At 34.6% G+C, this 23,754-nt stretch overlaps 1 protein-coding gene across 2 annotated transcripts in view; it reads left to right on the forward strand.

The window, feature by feature from the left end:
* DNAH12 (dynein axonemal heavy chain 12) overlaps positions 1 to 23,754 on the forward strand; it is a 59,537-nt gene that overhangs the window by 22,776 nt on the left and 13,007 nt on the right. For both annotated transcript variants that reach the window (XR_014590876.1, XM_083869358.1), the window contains exons 30-58: positions 553 to 662; positions 1,337 to 1,520; positions 2,266 to 2,406; positions 3,316 to 3,399; positions 3,483 to 3,671; positions 4,266 to 4,385; positions 5,140 to 5,328; positions 5,987 to 6,138; positions 6,847 to 6,985; positions 7,086 to 7,252; positions 8,501 to 8,756; positions 8,945 to 9,244; positions 9,946 to 10,124; positions 11,697 to 11,889; positions 11,978 to 12,139; positions 13,464 to 13,658; positions 14,447 to 14,580; positions 14,806 to 14,968; positions 15,514 to 15,594; positions 16,663 to 16,839; positions 17,216 to 17,347; positions 17,770 to 17,859; positions 18,807 to 18,947; positions 19,083 to 19,324; positions 19,664 to 19,811; positions 20,667 to 20,812; positions 21,214 to 21,428; positions 22,367 to 22,559; positions 23,399 to 23,591. Coding sequence is in view for 1 of the 2 variants with exons in the window: in XM_083869358.1 (XP_083725484.1) it covers positions 553 to 662; positions 1,337 to 1,520; positions 2,266 to 2,406; positions 3,316 to 3,399; positions 3,483 to 3,671; positions 4,266 to 4,385; positions 5,140 to 5,328; positions 5,987 to 6,138; positions 6,847 to 6,985; positions 7,086 to 7,252; positions 8,501 to 8,756; positions 8,945 to 9,244; positions 9,946 to 10,124; positions 11,697 to 11,889; positions 11,978 to 12,139; positions 13,464 to 13,658; positions 14,447 to 14,580; positions 14,806 to 14,968; positions 15,514 to 15,594; positions 16,663 to 16,839; positions 17,216 to 17,347; positions 17,770 to 17,859; positions 18,807 to 18,947; positions 19,083 to 19,324; positions 19,664 to 19,811; positions 20,667 to 20,812; positions 21,214 to 21,428; positions 22,367 to 22,559; positions 23,399 to 23,591 (4,815 nt within the window). In the remaining variant the exon portion in view is untranslated. The remainder of the gene's footprint in view (positions 1 to 552; positions 663 to 1,336; positions 1,521 to 2,265; positions 2,407 to 3,315; positions 3,400 to 3,482; positions 3,672 to 4,265; positions 4,386 to 5,139; positions 5,329 to 5,986; positions 6,139 to 6,846; positions 6,986 to 7,085; positions 7,253 to 8,500; positions 8,757 to 8,944; positions 9,245 to 9,945; positions 10,125 to 11,696; positions 11,890 to 11,977; positions 12,140 to 13,463; positions 13,659 to 14,446; positions 14,581 to 14,805; positions 14,969 to 15,513; positions 15,595 to 16,662; positions 16,840 to 17,215; positions 17,348 to 17,769; positions 17,860 to 18,806; positions 18,948 to 19,082; positions 19,325 to 19,663; positions 19,812 to 20,666; positions 20,813 to 21,213; positions 21,429 to 22,366; positions 22,560 to 23,398; positions 23,592 to 23,754) is intronic.

The raw sequence follows: 23,754 nt of genomic DNA on the forward strand, positions 1-23,754 counted from the left end.
TTTTATGTGTGCTTAATATAATCCACAGCTGAGTTCCCTGACATTCAGAAGAGTAGTGTATTACAGATTGGGAGTTGACCTGCATATTTACCAAGTTTTAGGCTTTCTGATTTCTTTCCTAATTTTTGGACATAATTAAGTGAGATAAAGGGTGGTGCCTGTATTTTATTTTTAGCAACACTTGAAGCAATATTTGTAGGAGAATGGTTGGAAAGGATGGGTATGTTGGAAAAACCAAATTGGATTAACTTTTAAGTTTTCAGTAAATACTACGATCTTGAAAAAAATCTATGGTTCTGAAGCTCACTGGTGGTTTTCTGAGGGTGATATGCCTTCTCCTCGAGATAAAAAATTGTAGTTAAATCCTGTTCTAGCACATGAAGTACAAAAGTGGGAATTTTTTCCTCTGGAAGTTTACTATATTCTGACTAATACCATTTCAGTTATTAATTAGTTTGAAACTGTTTCTGATGAGCATAGACTCTTCTATTGTCACGCAGGACAGTAATTTAAATTGTAGCAGCATAAGATTATGATTTGTTTTGATTTTAGGATTTTCTGGAATGTGCCAATGAATGTTGCATTCAACATAATGTCCAACCTGTACAAACCTTTATGCAGAAAATTATACAGACATATGAAATGATGATTGTTAGACACGGGTAAGGTTCTCGTCACTGCACTACCTGTTGTAATTCTGACTTATACTGTAGCAGTTATTTATATGAAGTTATAGAAGGTTATGAGGGCAGCATAATAATATTCCTCTTTGTTCCAATCAGCTTTGGAACAGCTGATTAATGATATTGGTTTTGCATGTCCCAAAATTCTTGGGGATGTATGTCTCTGGAATTCTGCTCTTCCTGATATCAGAAGCACTTGCACATGTATTATGATTTTAGGTGCTGATATCAGTATGGTGAAAACTTAGGACTGTAAAATCTTATTTTATTATAATATTAGTTGTCAGATCTGTGCCATTTTATTCCTAGCTTTTATTACAGAGTAGCAACTATGTGGAGGAAAAAGATACAATATAACATTAACCGTATGATGGTTAATATTCAGCTCATTCATTAATCTTGTCCGTAAGATTGTGCAATCAGATTTGCATGTGCAAAAAAAAATGGGTCTGTGGAATTATTTTTTTTTACATTCAAAGAAAATTTATTTGCTTACTTTTTGAAAATCAGGTGCCTAATTTTGGAAATTAGGCTAATTTGAAAATTAGCTTTAAGCATATGTTTGATACTGTTGGCCTTCATGTGATCAGTAAAAGTCTAAATTGCAAGACAAATTTATTAATGGCATGATTCTTTTTTTTTTCATCTAACAGCTTCATGCTGGTAGGGGAGTCATTTTCTGGGAAGACCAAAGTTCTACATGTGTTGGCAGATACGCTGTCTCTTATGAAAAAGCGTGGTTATGGCGAAGAAGAAAAAGTCATTTATAGAACTGTGAATCCAAAATCAATCACTATGGGCCAGCTCTTTGGACAGTTTGATCTGATATCCCATGAGGTAATGTATGTTTAAAAAATAATGTTTCCTGTATATTATGTTTCCATTATTATTGATAGTGAACTCTTGAATTCATAATTTTATTATTTTAAACATGGATGAGAACACAATTGTAAATTTTACTTTAACTAATACTTTTGTGGCCTGGTTTAATTAGGATATTAAAAAATGCAGTACCATATGTGTATGCACTTATATAGATTTAAATATGCAAAAAACCCCAAAAGCAATACCCTTTTGAAGGCCATTTTCCTCGTATAGATGCATCTATGCTAGGAAATCATATTAAACATAATTGCATTCATTCTTCTGTCTGTTCTTATCTGTATAATCAAAGTAATGCAAAAACTCTAGAAAAATCTATGAACTCATGGGTTCCCAAGTGTGAAACTTAGGTTTGGAGAAGGGATGATATGCAGTAGTAAATGTGAAATAGTGAAACTTCACGTGACTCCGGAGAGAAACAGATGCAAGACAGGGCAGAAGCACTTCTAAGTTTCAGTAAGTCAAATTACTGGTCATTTTTGTCACAGTGTTTTTTCAAGTGAAAAGAATTGGCTTTTAAATTTGCTGTTAAGACCCTTGGTGAATCTCCGAAGTTACGTACTCTCTCTGCAGCACAAGAGGAGAACAGTTAAGAGTGAGGGATAATGAAAAGCAAAGGGAAGGGTTCCTGTGGCTGGCAGCTCAGGCTGAACTCTGTGTTCTTTGTCTCACTCCCCATTGCCACGCCCACCCCTGTCAGTGGACAGACGGGGTTGTAGCTACAACCTTCAGGAAATTTGCGTTGTCCGAGACCCCGGATCGCAAATGGGTCATCTTCGATGGCCCCATCGACACTCTGTGGATAGAAAGCATGAACACGGTTCTGGATGACAACAAAAAGGTATCAGTCAGTGAAAAAAATGCCTGAATAAATTATGTGATATTTTGAAAGTATACTTCTACATATAAAACCACAAATACAAACCGCAGTGCCTGACTTTTGAAAAGATGGCATTGGTGACAAGTAGTGAGCTTTTTTTTTTAGTGTTTTTTTATGTTTTTTCTTTGTTTGGTTTGTTTGTTTGTATTGGTATCCTAAGCACAATATCAACTCATTGCTGGAAGATGTGAATTATGTTGTATTTCCTTAATGCCATAATATGATTTTCTAACATAAACAATTGAAATTTAAATGTCAGAAATTACAATTAAATACATATTATAAACCCCATTGTTTCTAAGACTGCACAAACTTAGACACTTAAATTTCAACACAATCCCAAGACACAAAGGGTTGCATTTTCAAAATAATGACTTCTGAAGTCAAAATTGCAGCACCACTTTTTTAAATGGGCCCTAGGAATCTCAAAGCAAATACAAAAATTAGAGACAAGGCTTGGACTTTTAAATTCTGGATGATAATGTGTCAAAATACTCAAACTGGATTCTTACTTTAGCATGAAAGCATAGTGTGTCTCCAGCTGGAATGATTCAGTATTAGCAGCAATAGCTGGAGATATCTTTTGTCCTTTTTCTTGCTGTCTTTTCTTCATTCTGTCAAGACTGATTGTAATGAACCTACTGGTAGATTACTATGGAGTACTACGGTTTAAGTGGAGAATTTAGGTAAAACTTGATAAGAATCTATTGCTACAAGTGGTTAAACTTTTAATGTAGTTGACCTTACCTTTGATTTTACTTGGTTTTGGCAATTTTCATATAGGACTTCTCTGTGATAGGAAGTGTAATTTTGTAATTTAATACTTTTTTTTTTTTTTCTAATCTTGCATGTTATTTTTAATTTTTCAAGCTTTGTTTGATGAGTGGAGAAGTCATCCAAATGTCCCCTCAGATGACTCTTATTTTTGAAACGATGGATCTTTCCCAGGCATCAGTAAGTTTGGTATTTTATGAAAATATAAAACAAAATTCAGTCTATTAAATGCACAATAAAATGAGTTTATAATTTTTCCTTAGCCTGCTACAGTCAGTCGTTGTGGCATGATTTATTTGGAACCTTCTCAGCTGGGCTGGAGGCCAGTTGTTACCTCTTGGCTGACTAAACTGCCTGAACCTCTGAACTCAGAGGAACATCAAAATCTCCTGCTGGGACTTTTTGAATGGTTGGTACCACCAGCATTAAGAGTCCGTCAGAAACAGTGCAAGGTATTTTTTGCCTTTTTTTCCTGCAGTAGTTAGTGGCCATTTCCCTTCTGTTACCCTTGGTAGGAGGTGACTGTTCTCTTATGACAAGTACAGCTAGAATGAATATTCGGCTCTTGGGATCAGTTTGGAAGAGTTAAAAATGACAATATCAGCTAAGGCTTGAAACTTGATCGTAGTTTTCATCTTCTTTTGTACATTTTGTTAATTTTGTACTTTTTTTTTTCTTTAAAGATGTCATGCTGTAAAAGGAAGTACTTTTTAAGGTTTTAGGGGAAATGCAAGCTCAATGTGACAGTGCTTAGAATTTTGCTCAAGTTTTGCTGTAGTTACTTCTGTGAGTTTTGTTTGCTTTAGGATGTTTCATTGTAGTGTTCACATGGTAGCCATGAACATAGTTAACAAGCTAAAGGTCTTGGCATTTCGATGATTGAGGAGGGCAAATGATCTTTTGAATAAAGGTCAGTGTAAACCTTGCCTTCTAGTAGAGGTTCAGAATTAGCTAGTGGAGTGATCTAATGGTGTTAGTATTTTATCTCCGAAAGATAAATAAACTGAACAAGTAAAGTATGACATCCAACCTTTTGAATCTCTTAGGAACTGCTGCCTACAAATGATATCAATGTTGTAGTAGCTCTCACACGGATTTTTGAAATGTTGATTTGTCCAGCTGTGCAGGAAGATCCCACCAACAAAAGCATTCATGCCTGGATTATGGTTGGTTTTTTAACATGGAGCAAAATATATATGTATATTTGTTTCTCTGTATGTTTCACAACTAATCCAAATAACTTTAATTTGTGAATAAGAGACATGAAACAATTTTACTACCTCCTTGTTCTCCCTCCCCATACTCCAGAGGTAGCCAGATGAGATGGAAGTCTTACAAGTGACAAATATGATTAACATTTTTACCCTTTTTCCATTCAAATGTGCTTTTTAAATAACCAAGAAGTTAGCTAAAGCAAAGTGTCTTCTTTCTTTTAAAGGAAATAAATATTCATGCAACCCTGATTGGCTTGTTTGAACAAAATTTCTGTGTTAGAGGGTTTTCTGACAGTTATATTAGTTGGATCCTCTGTCTGACCTTATATATGATTATTGTTATGAAAAATTGAAGAAAATACAATGCAAAAGTAGTTATTTAAAATTAAATTAGAAAATTCCTAGATCCAGGTTTGTCATTAGAGCTCCTCGCAGGCTTTGTCATGTGACATACTGCTGTAGTCAGTGGCCTTTATTTTTTGTTCTCTCTCTCTCTCTCTCTTTCTCTCTGTCCTTAAGTAAGATTATTTGTGTGCTCTGTCTACAGTCAGATTTCTAAGTCTGTTTAGGCTGGGATATCCAAGGGCAGTTGCTAACATGTCTCTGCTTAACAGTACTTTTTAGAATTATGTTTGTTAACCAGACTGTACAAGGTTCATGTAGTGTGTCAATTTGTGAGACAGTTATTAATTTTTTGCCTTTGCAGGGTTGTTTTGTTTTTGCCACAATCTGGTCCATTGGTGGAACTTGTGATGGTGACAGCAGGACAATTTTTGATAATTTCTTGAGAGAAACTTTGTCTGGGAAATCTGAAGCAAATCCTATACCGGAGAATTTGGGAACGTGGGAGTGTCACTTAGGAGAGAAAGGCTTGGTCTATGACTACGTGTATGAGGTAGGAGTCGCTTCTGCATCCATTAAACAGATTCTTAGAGTCCTAATAGAAGGAAAATGCAGCCGGGTGGGTATTTTAACTTTATGAAGCCTGTTGGACGTTGTAGAGTGTTGGTTGGCTTAAATCCCACAATACATTGTCATTTATTTTTCAAATACCAGCATACTGACCAATTTTTAAATAAAATACTAAGATGTACATTTCAGTTACATTCGTAATACTGCAACTGTATATTTTTTCTGTAACCCAGGCTCAACTGACTGATTCAAATCTGCTTTTCTATAGAAAGAATAATGTGGACTGTTGAGAAGGAGAGCTGAATATTAAGCCCATAGGTAGTTTGTGTTACATTTTTTGTTTACAGTGCCCGTTAGACTCCTTTCTTCTCTTTTTTTTTTTTGTTGTTGGGGTTTTCTGTCTGCATGGGTTTTTTGTTTGTTTTCACTGAACAAAATTTTTAAGAAAATAAAGGAGTCTAAGTTAAGATATGTACTTTAATTCTTTATTAGTGAGGTAAAACAAACTAAATGTGTGAACTTTTGAAGCATCAAATATTCATTAATTTATTAAAATACTTTAATTTATCAAAAGTGAAGTAGTAGAGAAACCCCTTCATATGTAAAACACCAGTCTGTTCTACATCTGTGTTTCTTCCTAGCTCAAAGGCAACGCACGTTGGGCTCACTGGAATGAATTTATTGAACAAATTAGTTTCAGTGATAAAAATGTGAAGATTCAAGATCTTATAGTCCCAACTATGGATACAGTTCGCTATACCTATTTGCTAGACCTGTTCATTACCCATGGGAAGTAAGTTGCTTCACCACGAATTTCTGAAGTGAAATTTAATCACAGGTAGAAATGTCTCTTAGTCTTTCCTTTGAGTTCATTGTTTTTATCAAACACTCAGTTCATTTGGCCTTTTAAAACCAACATTTACTACAAACAAAAAAATTGCCCAAAAGTCTGGTTTTAGTTTTTTTTGTGAAACCTTATTACAGTGTAACTTTAGTATTTGCAGTCTGATGGTGCTCATAGAACAGTGCAAAAATTGTTGCACTCTCTTTCTACTTTGGCAATTACATATGTATTTTAGGATTTTTTTCTTTGATTAATCCTATCAAAATCAGTTATATTAGCCATGGTCAGATCATATAAGAAAATGAAGTGAAAACTAGCCTCAGGTTCCAAGGCTGAAAGCTTTATGAAGTTTGAATTATTGGAAGACCTATCAGGGGAAATTTAAATCCCCTGTGTGTTCATATACTCCAACACCAATAGAATGAGGGAATAAAAAATGTTTATTTCTCCTTCCATTTTCTTGATGATGGAAGTAAACTAAAATTATGAGAGAGTTTAACAAATGCCTTAGAACACTTTAGTTTCTTCTTTAGGCAAGTAATGTTTTTAGAGGTAGAAGAGGAAGGGCAAGTTAATAAAAGCTTTGACTTCTAGCTGCTTTTAGTTGACAATGTTAGGTTTCTGCAGTCTGTGTACTTTATTTCTGTCTTTGTGAAGACCACTGCTTCTAGTGGGACCAACAGGAACTGGGAAATCTGTGTATGTCAAGGACAAGTTAATGAACAACTTGGAAAAAGAGCTCTACTTCCCCTTCTTCATTAATTTTTCAGCTCGAACCAGTGCCAATCAGACTCAGGTTAGTAGAACAGATAATTTTCTTAAGGAGAACAGGTCTCAAGGAGGTTATGGACATGAATATGTAATCTGTGTTCTGAATGCTCCTGTTTGCATTGCAGAACATTATTATGGCCAGGCTGGACAAGAGGCGCAAAGGAGTTTTTGGCCCCCCAATGGGAAAAAAGTGCATTATTTTTGTAGATGATATGAATATGCCTGCTTTGGAGAAGTATGGGGCACAGCCTCCTATAGAACTATTAAGACAGTTCTTTGACCATGGATTTTGGTAATTATTTGAAATGCAACTGAGTTTATTTTTTTTTCTGTGTTTGCTGTTACACTTATTTATTAACTTGAATTTTATTTCCAAAATGTTTTTGAAGTGCTTTGTAAATGCTAAGGTAGATTTAGTTTAAATAAAAATACATTATTCAAAATTGAAGCAACTTGCATATTACTCTCTAAGGACTTCTCAGTTTAAGAAATTCATGATCAAAATAATTTTGAGTGTTTTATAATGTTCTATTGCTGAACTTCAGCAGAGTTAGTATACGTTAAATAAAATGATTAATTTACACCTTGAATATTTTAATTTTTTTTTTCAGTGCAGTTTCTTGGTTTTTTTATTTCTCTTCCTCCTTAGAGTGAGTTGGAAGTATTCTGTACATATCTATATATGCTCTTACATAAAACTTCTGATTTTATTTCTTCTGTTGGTTTCCCCTAATAGAAACATGTTTATCCATGTTTCTATTAGTAACTATTTTTTTTAGCCATATCTCAATTTTTTTTTTTAAATCCACAGTGAAATTAGATCTGATAATAGGCATGAAATAAACTAAGTTGAAAGTCTGCCCCGCTTTTGAGGTTTTTGGCTTTGCTTATATTGGAAAATTGAAATAGGTGTTTTCCTGAGTCTGGATCATTCTACGATTCCAGGCACTTCTCAAATACAACTACTCTTAGGATTCCAGGCACTGCTCAAATATCTGTTGCTCTAGAATAGAGATAATATATCTTGACACGTTACAGTTTTAATACTCAGAATTTCGTATCAGGTTTTATGGAACACAATTTAAACAAATAATCTTTCAGGCCAGAAAAAATATGTTGAGATTAACGGGTACACAATTAAAGGACTAGAGGTTTGTTTTGTTTTTTTTAGAGAGAGGGGGTTGTTTGTTAACAACTCCTTTGTTGTTGGTTGTTAAAAAGATTAAAAATATATATTTTATATATATATATATATTTTATATATATATATAATATATATAATATATATTTTTATATATCTTATATATATTTATATATAACATTATATATATGTGTTATATATAATATAATATAATGTATATGTTATATTTATAATATATATAAAAATATATATTGTATTACAGAATGCCTACTATGTTTTTATGGTTTTTTAAATACTTTTGTTATGCATGCAGAAAGTGGTCTGTCATATAGATGCATCTAAGATGTAACAAATGTGTTCTATCTGTGTTTAAGTGTCACATGGCATTTTATTTTGAAGGTATGATTTGAAGGACACCTCTAAAATCACCCTTGTGGACATCCAGTTACTGGCTGCCATGGGGCCGCCAGGGGGCGGGAGGAATCCAGTCACCCCTCGGTTCCTGCGACACTTTAACATCTGCACCATCAACTCCTTCAGTGATGAAACAATGATCCGCATCTTCTCTACCGTAGTAACTCTTTACCTAAGGATTAATGAGTTTCCTCCTGACTTCTCCACAATTGGAAATCAAATTGTCACTGCCACTTTAGAGGTAAGAGGCAAATATGTTACTGGAAGTTTCTTTCAATTTTTTCATTGAAGTTCCTTTGGCCCTACAGTAATGTCATGCGAAAAGTTATTTTTGGAGGAATAACATTTAAAAGGCATTTAGGAATTACGATAATAATACAGTCAGTGTTACTTTTTTGATTTTATCTTCTTTGTTGTTGTTACGTGAAGGTGTATAAGAAAGCCATCAAAAATCTTTTGCCCACACCAGCCAAGTCTCATTATACCTTCAACCTGCGTGACTTTTCCCGGGTTATCAATGGCTGTTTGCTCATTAAGAAAAGTGCAGTTGAAAACAAACATGTGATGATTCGGCTGTTTGTACATGAGGTGTTCCGTGTCTTCTATGACCGTCTGGTGGAAGATGATGACAGAGCCTGGTTGTTCAATTTAGTGAAAGATATTGTGAAAGAACATTTCAAAGAAGCATTTGATAGAGTTTTTGCACACCTTAAGGAAGGAAAATCATCTGTGAGTATCATGTTTAACTTGTTGCAAAATAATTGCTTTTTTTGCAAATTTAGGACGTGAAAGTTGATCATAGGTGAAATTTTGATTCAAGTGTGCATAAAAGTTTGAATTGAATTTGGCAAAATGTCTTCATGAGAAAAAAAAGTAGAAATGAAAATTGTTTGGGAGAGTTTACCTGTTGTACATAAGCATTCTTCTCAAAAAAGATTACATTTAAAATCTGAGTAAACTTACTACTTTTCCTTAAAAGAAATTTGTACATCTGCATCCTGTGATTGTTACTAAATTTTAGAATCCAAAATTCTGTATAGTTGTGTTATATTTTATGCCTTTTTTATTGTTTGTTTTTTATGTCCTTTGTAATTTCTTTCGTGTATAGAAGAAATAACTTGTGGTCTTAGTTGTCCGTTTCATAATATACATGTATGAATTTGGTGTAATCTGATGGTCATGATTATGACACTGTTAGTGGCTATTGGAGCCAACTGTTTTCCAAGAACAAATCAAATATAAGTGTATAGTTCAGTGCAGGAAATGTAATTTTGAGGGGGGCATTGTTAGTGAGTTAAAATTTTTTGGAGTGATTATTCTTGTGTCTGGGGTATTTGTCTAAATTCTCTTTTCTTTTCTAAAATTCCAATGAGGAATGCATTCATTAAATATTAAACTAGACTTCATAATTTGTTGAATATTTGCCACAGGTAACAGAAGAAAACATGAGAAGTTTGTGTTTTGGTGACTACATGGTTCCAGAACTTGAGGGAGATGAAAGGCTTTATGTTGAGGTTCCAAGTATTGAGGAGTTCAGTGATGTTGTGGAGCAGTGTCTGGATGAATATAATCAAACCCAAAAAACAGGAATGAACCTTGTTGTTTTCAGGTGATTATGATCTGTTTTATTAAGAGCTTTAAGCAGTAGTTGATAATTCAGTATATTTAATTTTGTGGACTTCGGTTTTTGGTATGTCTCCTCCCCTTTATGCATCCTTAAAGGTGTTTGTGGTGTTACACCTTTTTGAATGGAAGTAAACTGATTTTTCTCTTATGCTTCTCCTTTTTCTATCTGAAAGCAACTAATGAGACGCTTTTCTCCTAAGGGGCTTTGAATATTTTCCTTAGTTGTTACAGAAACATTGTGCACTGAATCAGATACTACTGTACTTCTGTACTAGGGCTTTGTACTTTTCCCAGTCCTCTATCACGAGTGAATATGGATGTCACCAGACTTTTCATTCCCCAAGGACAGGCATTCCAACAGGGAGATGTTCACAATCATAGCTCTCTGTCTGCTCTGTTGTTATGGAGCACAGCCATGCACTCAGCTGGTGCTACAGCTAATCCTGTGAAATTTTAGACTCTGCAGGCCCTTATTGTTACCTTAACTTGTGATCATGCAGAGCGACAACTGAGGGCAATTAGGAGGTCAAACTCCTTCCTCCTCCCTGTTGCTAGAGATTGCCATCTCTTCATATTTGCCAGGGTAACTTGGCACATAGATACTTGGTAAAGGTGGTTAGGGTTACTTTAGTTGGTGAAGGTGATTAAGGTTACTTTAAGCAGTTTTAATAGCAGCTTATTTTAGTGTGGGTCATTTTGCCAAGCTGGATTTCTTAGTGCCTGTATATACAGCTAGGCTCACAGGTGGAAGAGCTGGCAGCCTCTGATCAGAAGCCACTTCCCAGGTGTAGAAGCAATATTCCAGTGACCTCACTGAACAGCAGCCAGGAGAGCATGTTTGACTGTAGCCTTCGAGTTTAATCTCATGGATAACATCTGAATTTGTTTATTTTATTTTTCAAACCAAAAAACTTTAGAAAGTTTTTTTGAGACTACTTTTTAATAGCTACTCAGCTTCCTTTAATTACCTCATGCCATGTGCTTAAGCAGGGGATCTACAGGCCTTGCTTCGTATTCTGAGATAAATCATGCCCAAGTTTTGACAAGGACTTTCAGTGATGTGCAGATACTGCTTCCTGAGGATGTTCCAATGCCAATTCCACATATAAGTTATAAAACATGGTCAGAGGTGGAGGAAAGGGAGATGTTTGTTGATATAAACAATGTTCCCCCAGTGGTTACTTTAAAAAGATATTTAAATTGCTGTTCTTCAAGAAAGTTAAAATTGGTAATTCTGCTGTTATTTTGAAGTAGAGAATTAATGTTTTTCTTTATAATGCTATCCTTATAGTGCTCCTCTTCTTACCTCTGCATGTGCTTTCTAGCAATTTTTGGTAATTTAGCTAAATACCGATATTTCTGTAATAGAGGAATTGTAAGTTTTACTCTATTTTGTGGTTCATGCCCACTCTCTTTCTTCCTCTCTACCCCACCCCACCCTGCATTCAGAAATTTGTTTTGGAGCTGCTACTCCTGGATTTGTTTCACAGATTTATAGGTGCATAGATGTACATGTATTTCTGCTCTGATGGTAATCAGTACACTTCCAATGCAGGTACATGCTGGAACACTTGTCTCGATTAAGCCGCATTCTGAAGCAGCCAGGGGGGAATGCTCTGCTGGTCGGAATGGGAGGAAGCGGGCGGCAGTCTCTGACTCGCCTGGCAGCATTCATGGCAAGAATGTGTATTTTTCAACCAGAGATTTCTAAGACCTATGGTACAAATGAGTGGAGAGAAGATGTGAAAGTGAGTATTAATAACCTGTCTACATTTCGACTTAATTTTGAGGAAGGGTGTTTTAGAACGTACAATTTTAACTGTTTTGCATTTTCAGAGACTTCTGAAGAGTGCGGGTGTTAAAGGCTTGAAAACTGTCTTTCTAATCACAGACACACAAATTAAAGAAGAAAGCTTTTTGGAAGATATTGACAGTGTCCTCAACACAGGGGAGGTTCCCAATATTTTTGCAGCAGATGAAAAACAAGAAATTTCAGAGGTATCTTTAGAAAGTCTCTTTAATTTCACCTCCCTTTTAGCCTACTTGGTCAGTTCAGTGTGAAATGTGGCTTCTGGACATTTGCACTTAATTCTGTGACTGCTTTTTGAGACCTTAGATTAATCAACTTAGTAAACTTACAGAATAGTTTATGCAAACTACAAGCTTTAATTCTGACCTAGCACTGTTCAGAAACACGTCAAGTTGTGCATGTAGAGAATTTGTGTTGTTCACGAATACCATGTAGCCATAGTTCTTTTTGTAGTGTATTGTTTAGGACAAGATTGTGCATCATAATGTTTTCATTGATCAGCTAAGTGCAAAGATGCGACATTTCTATTGGAACACCTGGCCTGGCTTTCTCAGTAGAATCCTACTCTCTGGGGCACTAGGGCATTATTAGATAGAATTTCATAGTCCTGACACTTCTATTCAGAGACAAGGTGGGCAACAGTGCTCCATGAATTTAGGCTCAGAAGTAAAGATGCAATGTACTCAGGCAAATTAAAACTAAAATTAACTAAAATCAGACGTGGATTTTCACAGTAGCAGTCACAATTTGGGAGGAAGGGGCATCAATCTTTGTACACATCAAGTTGGAAACTTAATGTTAGCAAATATTTGGAATTATATGCTGTGATGTCTTCCTATCTCTGTGATGTTTTTACTGAATTGACTAGGTATGCTTCTAGCTGACTTTCAAAGTGATTCTTAGTACACCACAAATGTTCATTATTACAATATCTATTATCACTTGATAGATGTCACAACTGGTTTTTCTTGCAATTAAGTTATAGAGCATGTTGATACCTGGATTCATGTGCCTTTCAAAGAAGTTAGATTATAATTCTTGTGATCTTTTTCTATTACTGTTTCATTCTTACCAGGTATATAGTGACAATATTAAAATAACATGGCCCTTTTTCAATTTTACAGTTTGTGTGAACATATTCAGTGTGTATATGCTGGAAGTTGGTAGCTATCCACAATGTGCCAGCTGGAGCAAAGTTGGGTTTTACTCATTTAAATCTGCTCCATCAAAAGAATTCTTCCTTTACTCTATTGTTATGATCTACTCTCAGATTCTCAGAGCAGCAGATGATAATTTCTGGAATGAGTTGCCAGGGTTACAGATAAATACTGCAGTGCTGCTCTCAGGCAGTATTTAGTACTTGTTCTGGTTTTCTACTTTATTTTGCCTGTTTCATTTCCACTAAAAATTTAATTTCCTCGTGATGCTACCATTAATAGGATTGCTATAGGACTTCAGATGTGCTTAATGAGAATTTATACAGCTTTTTTTATGCTATGCATTATTCCTTAGGGTGTTCGTGCAGCCATTCGGGCTGGTGATAAAAGTGAAGAACTCAGTCCCTTGGCCTTGTATGCACTTTTTGTGAACTTCTGCAAAGAAAATCTCCATATTGTGGTGGCATTTAGCCCGATTGGAGATGCTTTCCGCAATCGTCTGAGGCAGTTTCCATCACTCATCAACTGCTGTACTATTGATTGGTTCCAGGTATGGGAAAATATTTATATTATTTCCTCAAAAGTCTGATTCAGTTCTCTAATAGTGTATTTCTAAGTGCCATTAGATTTTCTTTTGTCTTCCTTGTAGAAGTATTCCTTGATTTTCAAATTTTAGAATTGCATAGGCCTTTTCTGTAATATTTTGGGAGCTATTTGATGTGTCATCTCAACTTTTCTATATCTAAATAAAGTTAAATTTTGTTGCTACACATTACTGAAGTATGATTAGTCTTAATGGCAATTTGTATGCCATACATATGTGTATGTTTTAAAGGACTAGAGAAACCATTTCATTGTGACTGTAAAATGATCTTAATTGTAGCTGCCTGTTAAGCAGATCATCCATTATAGAAATGACTAGCAAATACAAATCCTGTTTTTTATCAGTAGATCTTTTATAGCAGAATAAAACTTGGAGAAGCAGTATTGATCTAAGCAGTATTGCTGTCAGTAAAGCACAGTTAGCTCTATAGCTTGGCCCAGAGATGATGTCAATTAATTTTTCTTCCAGAGGATGAATAGACGCAGAAGTGTTTAGATGGAATATTAATGTGTAGCTTTGAGCTCCATCAAACAGGAGTTGCTAGAAAAGATTGCATGGGTGGTGACCTTGCTGCCTGAGCTAACCAAGCCTATTATCAGTTTGTTGTTCTTAAGACACAGTTGGGAGTAGTTTGTGTCATTTCTGGTGGTTTGAATGGTAAAAACTTATTTTAACATTTGAAGATTGGTAGAAGTTGTATTTTTCAAATTCTTTTCTCCTCATTTGTCCCTCAGCCATGGCCTGAAGATGCCCTTGAACGTGTGGCCAGCAAGTTCTTAGAAACACTTCAGCTCACAGACACTGAGCGTCAGGGAGTTGTGCCCATCTGTAAATACTTTCATACTTCAGTTTTGTCACTCTCTCAAAGGTCAGTCTATGTTTTTTGTAAACAATCATAAAGTATTAGGTGACTAAGTGTCAATGCTATTCATTTATACATTAAAAATTAATACAACTATTTGCCTTCATAAATATTATAAAAAATCATTGAAATTGTTAATTCATATCAAACAGTTACATAACTTTGCTAATGATAAACTAAAAAAAAAAAAATCAAAATTTAAAACTCTTTCTTTTTTTACTTTTTTAATAGGTTCTTACAAAGTCTGGGACGCCATAATTATGTTACTCCTACTTCTTATCTTGAGCTTATTGCTGCATTTCAGAGACTTCTTACTGAGAAACGAGACAGTGTAATGAAAGCCAAGAAGAAATATGTCAATGGGCTAGATAAACTAGCTTTTGCTGAGTCACAGGTGTGTTACGACAAATATGGAACTGAAAATGGAAAATATTTGTCAAATGCAGGTCTTTTTCTGAAGAAGTCAGTCAAAAGTGGTGCTTCAGATTTTGTTTAGCTCAATCTTCAACAGTAAAACTAACAAATGTATTTTCCCTTTTCTTTCCTACAGTCACAGAACTAGTGCTAGAGCCATACAGCTCTAAGCATGTATTGTTAAGTAGCATATGAACAGAGCTGTCATTTTCTTGGTGGTTAACAGGTGACTATAATTGAGAATAGTTCTTAAAATTAGACATTGTACATAGGAGATAAAAATAAGTCTTGGAAATGTTTTGATTTGGAGGTGGTTAACGGGTGACTATAATTGAGAATCGTTCTTAAAATTAGACATTGTACATAGGAGATAAAAATAAGTCTTGGAAATGTTTTGATTTGAAACTGAATGTTACACCCTTCTATCAATAAATTAATCCTTAGGTAAAATCTAGGTCTTAAAGAAATTGTTAGAAATTGTGCTTGACCTGTCTGGATCCCAGCTGATTCTTTGTATATGCATAGGTTGGTAGGATGAAAGTGGAATTAATTGAGCTTCAGCCCAGACTGGAAGAGGCTAAAGTGGAAAATGCAAGCATGATGGAGGTAGAGTTGTACAAATACAGTTTTGTGGGTTTTAATGTAAGCATGTGTCTAATTCATGTGGCTTTCAGAAAGTAAGAGTTGAATTGAGGTTTTTGAGCTCACTTCTTGTTTACAGAGGTTTCCAGTATTCTGAAACTGGCTATTTATATTTATATCCTTAGAACAGAAAAAGACTTCATTCTTTATATAAAATACATTCTCTGGATATACAGTCATTGCCTAAGCTCCATGCCTGAAGGATGTTAGAGGAACTTTCATGCTAATGGTGGTTAAATCAGGTTTCCCAAGCATTCACAAGCATTGTGAAAACCTCAAATAGTTTTTCCGTATGACCAGATATGACAAAACAAACAAGAACGGTTTTGCACAGTCTGCCTTTGCATGCACAGGGATTATATGCTTGATTTATAAAAGGATCCTAAATTAATTTCACAGGAATTTAGTGGGATTTAAGATCAAAATATTGTGTGTTTTGAAAATTCCAGTATATAAAAACATACACATACTTATCTAGTATGTGACTGTTGCATCACCAAAAGAGCATGATTTAATTGACATGTTATGCACTAGTTTCTGATTCCTAAGTATTTTTAGAGATACAGTGATATCTCTTTTACCTCTAAGAAAACTGAATGTCTCTTCCCTAGAACTGCAAAGAGAGTTGGATAAAGATTTGACTTATCCCTAAAAAGAAAATAAATTTCAATAGTCAAAGTTACAGGCTGTGACGCTAAAAACTCCCTGTAAAAGCTCATCCATTTTAGTTACGGCCTAATGCACAAACATGAAGAGCTTCTTGTGTCCTGAACTTCAAACATATTTTAAATAGCTTTTATTGAGAGTAATCTGGTATCATGCAGTTTATCTACTGTTAAAACTCCATGATGATGTTGCAATATGCTAAGAAATTATTCCCTTAACATAAATTGAAATTATGTTAACTATTAAAAAACTTCCATGTTCTCTTCATATATTACAATATTTCATAAGTCCTACAGTAGGTAATTTCAGGTTATTTGATCATTTAGGGTACAATATAAATAAATTCCACTCATGGTTTTTCTTTAGATTATAGAAGTAGAATCTGCAGAAGTAGAAGAAAAAAGAAAAATTGTAAAAGTGGATGAAGAAATTGCTACAGAGAAAGCTAATGAAGCTCAGGCACTGAAAAATGAATGTGAGAGTGACCTGGCAGAGGCAATACCTGTCATGGAGGCTGCAATTGCTGCTCTTGACACTTTGAAGGCAAGCTGATCTAAATTGCAGAATTTGAAAGTCTTATTTAATTCTCTAAAAGGAAGAAGGAATTTAGAAAAATACGAGATATCTTAGATGACACAAAAGTCGATAAAAATATTCTGACCTGGAATGTTTAAAACATAATGTTATTTAATCATTAGTTTACAGTTTATTAGCATTTATTTAATTTTAATTTCCTTTGCATAGCGGATATTGATGGATATTGTTAATTGTGATGGTAACATTGTATCATTCCTTCTAGAAGTCCTCTACTACACTTATGTTCATTGGTAATGGTGTTATAATTCCTCTTTTTTTTTTCTATCAGGTTATTTATTGAGTGCTGAGAAAGACATTATAGTAAATGTATTTTTTATTTTAGCCTTCTGATATAGCAGTTGTCAAAACAATGAAAAATCCTCCATCTAGTGTCAAACTTGTCATGGCTGCTGTCTGTGTCATGAGAGAAAAAAAACCTGAAAGAATTGCGGATCCTTCAGGATCTGGAGGCAAGGTAAAATGGCAGACAATAACCTGAAATAAAAATATAATTCATATTCTTCTCAACACTTATCTAATAAACCAGATAACGCAAGGTCCATCAAAGTAGGCAAGTACTTATAGCCTCTGCTCAGGATTTTACTCAAAACTTTTAGAATTCCTTCTTTTCCAAATTTTGTTATGTGCCAGATTTAATTTACTTTACTAATTTCTTGAGAATAGACAATACCTAACTTCCCTGGGACACTGTTTACTTTTTGACTTAAAGTATAATTGGAAGGAAATGTTTGATTTATGATGATTTTCTGCTTTATTGGCATCTCAAGGATACCAGGTTATCAGTATTAAATATTCATGAGTTTTAATTGAGGTTTGTATTTTTTTATGTGTATTTGTTTTAAAGCCTGAAAAGGTATTTCCTACTATGTTTTGTAGATTTTGGATTACTGGACTGCAAGCCAGAAAATGCTTGGCAACATAAATTTCTTAAAGGAATTGAAAGCCTGTTCCGAGAAACCCATTCCAGTAAGAATTTTCAGTAATTTTTACCATGTAGACACTTTCTTGCAGGAAAAAAAAAAACAAAACCAACAAAACTGTTAGAGACATCATTTGTCCAAATCAATCAGTCTTTTCTGAGCCTGTGTCCTTCTAGCCTCATTTCACATATTCTGTTTTGGGAGTTGTTTGGGTTTTTTTGGTGGAACCAATGGACGTTTGATCCACTATCAGCCTTCTTGTGCCTTTTTGTTTTGCTAGCTTTACTACCACTCAGCATTATAAACTTCTTTTTATAATTGACTGGCGATTGCTGCCTTTCTTTCTTCTTTTTCCAATTGTATTATTTTGATTGAATGAATGAATGAATGAATGGTGACAAAATGGGTAGTATTTTTTAAATTTTACACAATAAATGCAGAAATGTACTAGCTATATAACCTTTCAAATATGATGATTTCTCCCAATTCTCTTGCTATCCAAGAGTATGATTCTTGCCCTTTGCTGAATTAATTGGAAATGCTTTGTTCTTTATAGAATATGCTTTGCCCTTTATAAAACTGATCCCCAAGAATAGGCATAAACAATTACATTTTGTATTACATAAGGAGAAATGCATTTTTATAGTGATCCCCAAAGTTGTACATTGAGAAAAAGATAGCAAATAATGGAATTGGTGTATTTACACAAAGGGCAGTGTAAATGAAGGCTTCTGTGTGACTGTAATGCTCTTAGCACTTAGGGAGCTGCCACATGGAAGATACAGCAAATAGAGATGGGATTAGAATGAAGACAGGAAAAGACTATGAAATATGATAAGAAGGTCAAAACAATCTAATAAGCAGTGATTTCTGCAACAATCAATACTGTATAGTTCTTTCTTATTTCATTGTGTAGAGAAATGGCAATGAATCTGTTCAATTTTGAAGTGTCAGCCATGAGATCTGATGGGCTATAATGCTCTTGTTACCCAGGAATCTGTCATGCAGAAGATTCGGACTGAGTACCTGACTAATCCAGAATTTGATCCACAAGTGGTGGCTAAAGCTTCTTCAGCAGCAGAGGGTTTATGCAAATGGATTAAGGGAATGGAAGTCTTTCACAGAGTATCAAAGGTGTGGTTTTGATCCTTGCCCCTCAGTGCTAAGGAATCTTCCTTTGCTCCGTGCATTCACTCTAAAAATTGTACTTAATAATGAAGTTACAAAAAACGTACTAAAAGCATTTGTGTATTGGTTGTAATTGAATAGGAGATTGAACCCAAAAAAGAACGTTTAAAAGAGGCAGAGGAGTCATTGGCAACGACAATGGAACTGTTGAATCAGAAGAGAGAAGTACTTGCAGCAGTTGAAGGCCGTTTGGCTGCTTTGGAACAAACTTTCGCTGAAAAGACGGAAGAAAAGGCTCGTTTAGAATTCCAGGTTGAGATGTGTGCTAAAAAACTGGAACGAGCAGAGAAGCTGATTGGAGGCCTTGGTGGAGAGAAAACAAGGTCAGGTTCAAGTTCAAATCTCAGATAAGCAACCACTGTAGAAATAGAACTTGAAATTCCATTCTCTAAGCCTCTAATGCTGTATGTCTATGTTGGGACTGTAACACTAAAGAATATCTGGCACCTTGAAATATTCCTGATTGCTTCTAGTGTAAAAATATGGGCAGCAACCTTGGGAGAATACTAGAGGAAGTCTCTTCAAAATGAGAATAGAATACATGAATTAGGTTTTCATACTCTTCACCTGTTCTTACCTAAGATGAACAAAAACAACTTGATTTTTAACATCAATATCATTAGTGCGGAGGTTTCAGCATGACTTTTCTCTGCTTGTCATAGATGGAATCAAGCTGCACACAATCTTCAAGAGGAATATGATAATCTGACAGGAGATATTCTGATATCAGCTGGTGTAATAGCATATCTGGGAGCTTTTACTGCTGGATTTCGACAAGAATGTACCAAAGATTGGAGCAAACTGTGTGAGGTTAGAACGTTATCTTAGAATTAAATAAATGTTTTTGTTTTTTGAGACTGCTGCAGAAGGCTTCAAAAATCCCTTGTAATTTATTTTATATTACCCTAGTAAAACTCATGGGCAAACCAATGGGATCAATTGTGCTGGTCCAATATTTTGTAGATTTGAATTTATTTAAATCAGTGAATTTACTCCACACTTACACTTTACTCCAAAATAGTATATCAGAAACTAGAGACCATCATTGATTTTGTATGGCTTGATTGTTACTGAAGTAAAATCTCATTGTTATCTGTCTTTTGCCTTTAAATGAAAGAATTAAATTTAAAATGCAGTTATGTGTAATGTAAAACATTCTATAACTTACACCATCAAATATTTGTACGGTAATTAGATGGTCGATTGTGTTGTTTGCAAAGGGACACTTCCCACATACTTATATGAATGCCATAATTCATAAATCAAGAGATTTGGAATCACTTGAAATTCATTAAGCAGTAACAAATTATCACTAGGTTGCTGTACTGGGTTAATGGAAGATATAATTATGATATTTTCAACTGTGTATGAATTTCTTAACTCACAACTTCATGTCACAATTATGAATGTACCAGAAACTGGACAAATCTTACAAAATTTGCAGAGAGTAAATACTTAGTGGGGAAATGTAGTTAATTGAAACTAGGAGTTACTGAAATCAGGGGTTTGTTTTACCCAGAATTTTTACTTATACATGACCTATTTCAGTTTCTTAAAACAAAATGCACATTGTCATTTTTGGATTGAAGTGACGTTTAAAGATATAAAGAAACACAGAATAAAGAAAAATGTTTATTTTGTTTGGGTTTTTCCTCTCTTTTTCAGGAGAAAGAAATCCCTTGTTCTGAGAATTTCTCTTTGAGCAAGAATCTTGGTGATCCAATAAAAATAAGAGCCTGGAATATTGCTGGTTTGCCAACTGATGTATTTTCTGTAGACAATGGGGTCATTGTTGACAATTCAAGACGTTGGTAGGTGACAAAAAGGTTTAATATTCAAATCCAAACAAGTTCCCACTTTTAATAAAAGAATATATCTGGAAACAATGTAGCTTCTGTACAACAATATAATTGAGAAAGGAGTGGAATCTTTATGTTCCAGGGGGGAGGTAGAACAATATTTTACAAGAAGTCTGCATTCTGGTTATTTTATGAAAAATGTTAAACATTTTTTGCAACTTTTAAAGCTATTTCTGCTATTACTTTTCAAATTATCATAAAACACCTATGCATCCATTATTCACTGATACCTTAAAATAATATAATTAAATTGTATCACTTCTTCTTGACAGTCTGATACAGAAACATCTGAAACAGTTTAAAATTTTGAAAAATGCCTGCAAGCACTGAGAAAACTGTCCTGTATTTTCTAGGCCATTAATGATTGATCCTCAAGGTCAAGCAAATAAATGGATCAAGAATTTTGAGAAGGACAACCGTCTGAATGTTATCAAGATCAGTGACACAGATTATATGAGAACTGTAGAGAACTGCATTCAGTTTGGGACTCCACTGCTGCTAGAAAATGTTGGAGAAGAACTAGACCCATCTCTTGAACCTTTGCTCCTTAAACAGACATTTAAACAAGGTACAGCAGAATTAATTTAGAACCCTGAAGGAGAGCCCATTAATGTTCAGTTTCTTGTCTCTGGAACCACCAGAGACAAGTTTTTTGTCTTGCTCTCTTCTTGCCTTAATTCTGACTGTGGTAAGAGAAGGGTAATCGCACAACAGCCTGAAGTTTTACTTTTTAATAAATGTCATTCATGCCTATCATGATAATGTTTCATGTGAAAACCTTCACCAGATCGCTATAGGAGACTAAAGAGGTTGTGAAGGAGACATTGTCAGTGAAATTGTTTTGTGTGTTCGTTTTCATATGTTTTAGTCTAATAATAATATTTGCTAAATTTTGTACAAATCAAGAAAAGCTGTCAAGGCATGTTGCTTAAGGCATAGTTTTCACTGTACTTAGCAAGTACCTGTAAATTTGGTACTCAGCTTTTTCTCCTGTTATGTGCGCAGAAAAGTGCACTTAAAGAAAAATATGTTTTCCCTTCCTTCTTACTTAGTTTGTCTTTATTCGTGGTTTCATGTTTTCATGGTCAGAATTAAAAAACAAAAGGGAAGTAAAGCCCAAACACTTTTTTTTTTTTTTTTTTTTTTTTTTTTTTTAAATTTGTGGTTTTCTCTTTCAGACAAATAATTCAAGGAAAGAGTAGTCTGTAAGAATATAATATTTGGGAATGATTCCACAGCTCTCTGTTGCCATCTCTAGTTTTTGTATATGCAAATTGGAAGTACAGTATTAATTGGATTGACTTGATTTCATCTGCTGACAGTGATAAGTGGCCCCACTAAAGTCTGTGAGAATTTTTTAGAGTATCAGATATATTTACTCATTTTTACTTTTCAGCAAATTTATCATTGATGAAAAGTTTGCTTTTATTTAATGACAGAAGTATTTTTTTTCTATGAATAATTGGAGTAGATAAGTTTTCTTAATGTTTCTCTTCTTAACTTTAGGAGGTATGGAGTGTATCAGGCTTGGTGAGAGTGTTATTGAGTATTCCAGCGATTTCAAGTTTTTTATTACCACAAAACTAAGAAATCCACACTATATGCCTGAACTTGCTACAAAAGTTTTATTACTCAATTTTATGATAACACCAGAGGGACTTGAAGACCAGCTGCTGGGTATTGTTGTAGCAGAAGAGAGGTAGGTCTCTCTTTATGGTAAACAGCCATTAAAGGTTTTTATGGCATAATTCCAAGGAAATGAGAAATTAATTTATTGTATAGAAAAATGGATGTTACGTTGTGTAAATGTTGCTCAGTAACAGCTTTAAATTAAAATTTTTTTCTTTAAAAAGTTTGTTAGGGTAGTGTTAGGGGTAAGTGTCCACAAGATAATTAAAATAACAGATGTGAAATCATTGTTTTTTCATGGCAGTTTTTCACCTGAAATATTCCTTGGATGTTAGAAAACTATGTAAATATTATTTGAAGTTTAAATCATTACTGTTATTTTTTCAGTGTTACTGAATTGCCAGACAAAGGTGCAGAATTATAAGGATTTAATTTTAATTTTGTATGAAATAAATGCAAAGCACCTCTGAAACTCATTATGGATCCTATCTCAGCCCTCACATAGGGGACAGAGAAGTAGTATCTTGGTTGGACAGACCTGTCAGTGCAATTGGGGTAAAGGATTTGCTAACAGAAGTGTTTCCAGCAGTAAACTGGCTCTGCATATCACATGGTGGTTTTTTTCAGGCGGCAGGGATACAATAAAGGAAAAGTAGGATGGACTGCCATTTGCAAAATGCTAAGATGTTAAAGATCAGACCATCGTTTCCAAATACTGAGTAGAAATCATGCAAAGAAATCTCTACTCACCAGTATAGATAGATGTTAAACAACAAAACCTGCTTAAACTGAAAAGAATGTTCACAAATAGCTTCCTGTAGGAAGAAGGAGTAATTTTCATGGGCTTCTTTTGCAGCCAGTGCAACATGAGCACTGAGTGATTTTGGGTTTTGTGTTTTTCTTCATTAGGCCAGATTTAGAAGAGGAAAGAAATGCTCTCATTGTTCAGTCTGCAGCCAATAAAAAGAATCTACAAGAAATTGAGGAGAAAATTTTAGAAACTTTAGAGTCATCTGAAGGTGATATTCTGGAAGATGAGACTGCCATCCAGGTCTTGGATTCTGCTAAAATCATGGCTAATGAGATCACAAGAAAACAGCAGGTAAAGCAGTGTGTATGTCTGCTTCCCTCAATAATACAGAGAAATTAAATGTTAAAATTTGCAGCCAGCGGAAGGTCTCTGATTTGGATACATAGCACAAGGAGTAAATTCTATACCTGTGAAATGGGAAGAGAGCTAAAATTGGATCTGTTAGAGAATCTTC

This window comes from Zosterops lateralis (assembly GCF_965231275.1).
Source record: "Zosterops lateralis genome assembly, chromosome: 11".
NCBI lineage: Eukaryota > Metazoa > Chordata > Aves > Passeriformes > Zosteropidae > Zosterops > Zosterops lateralis.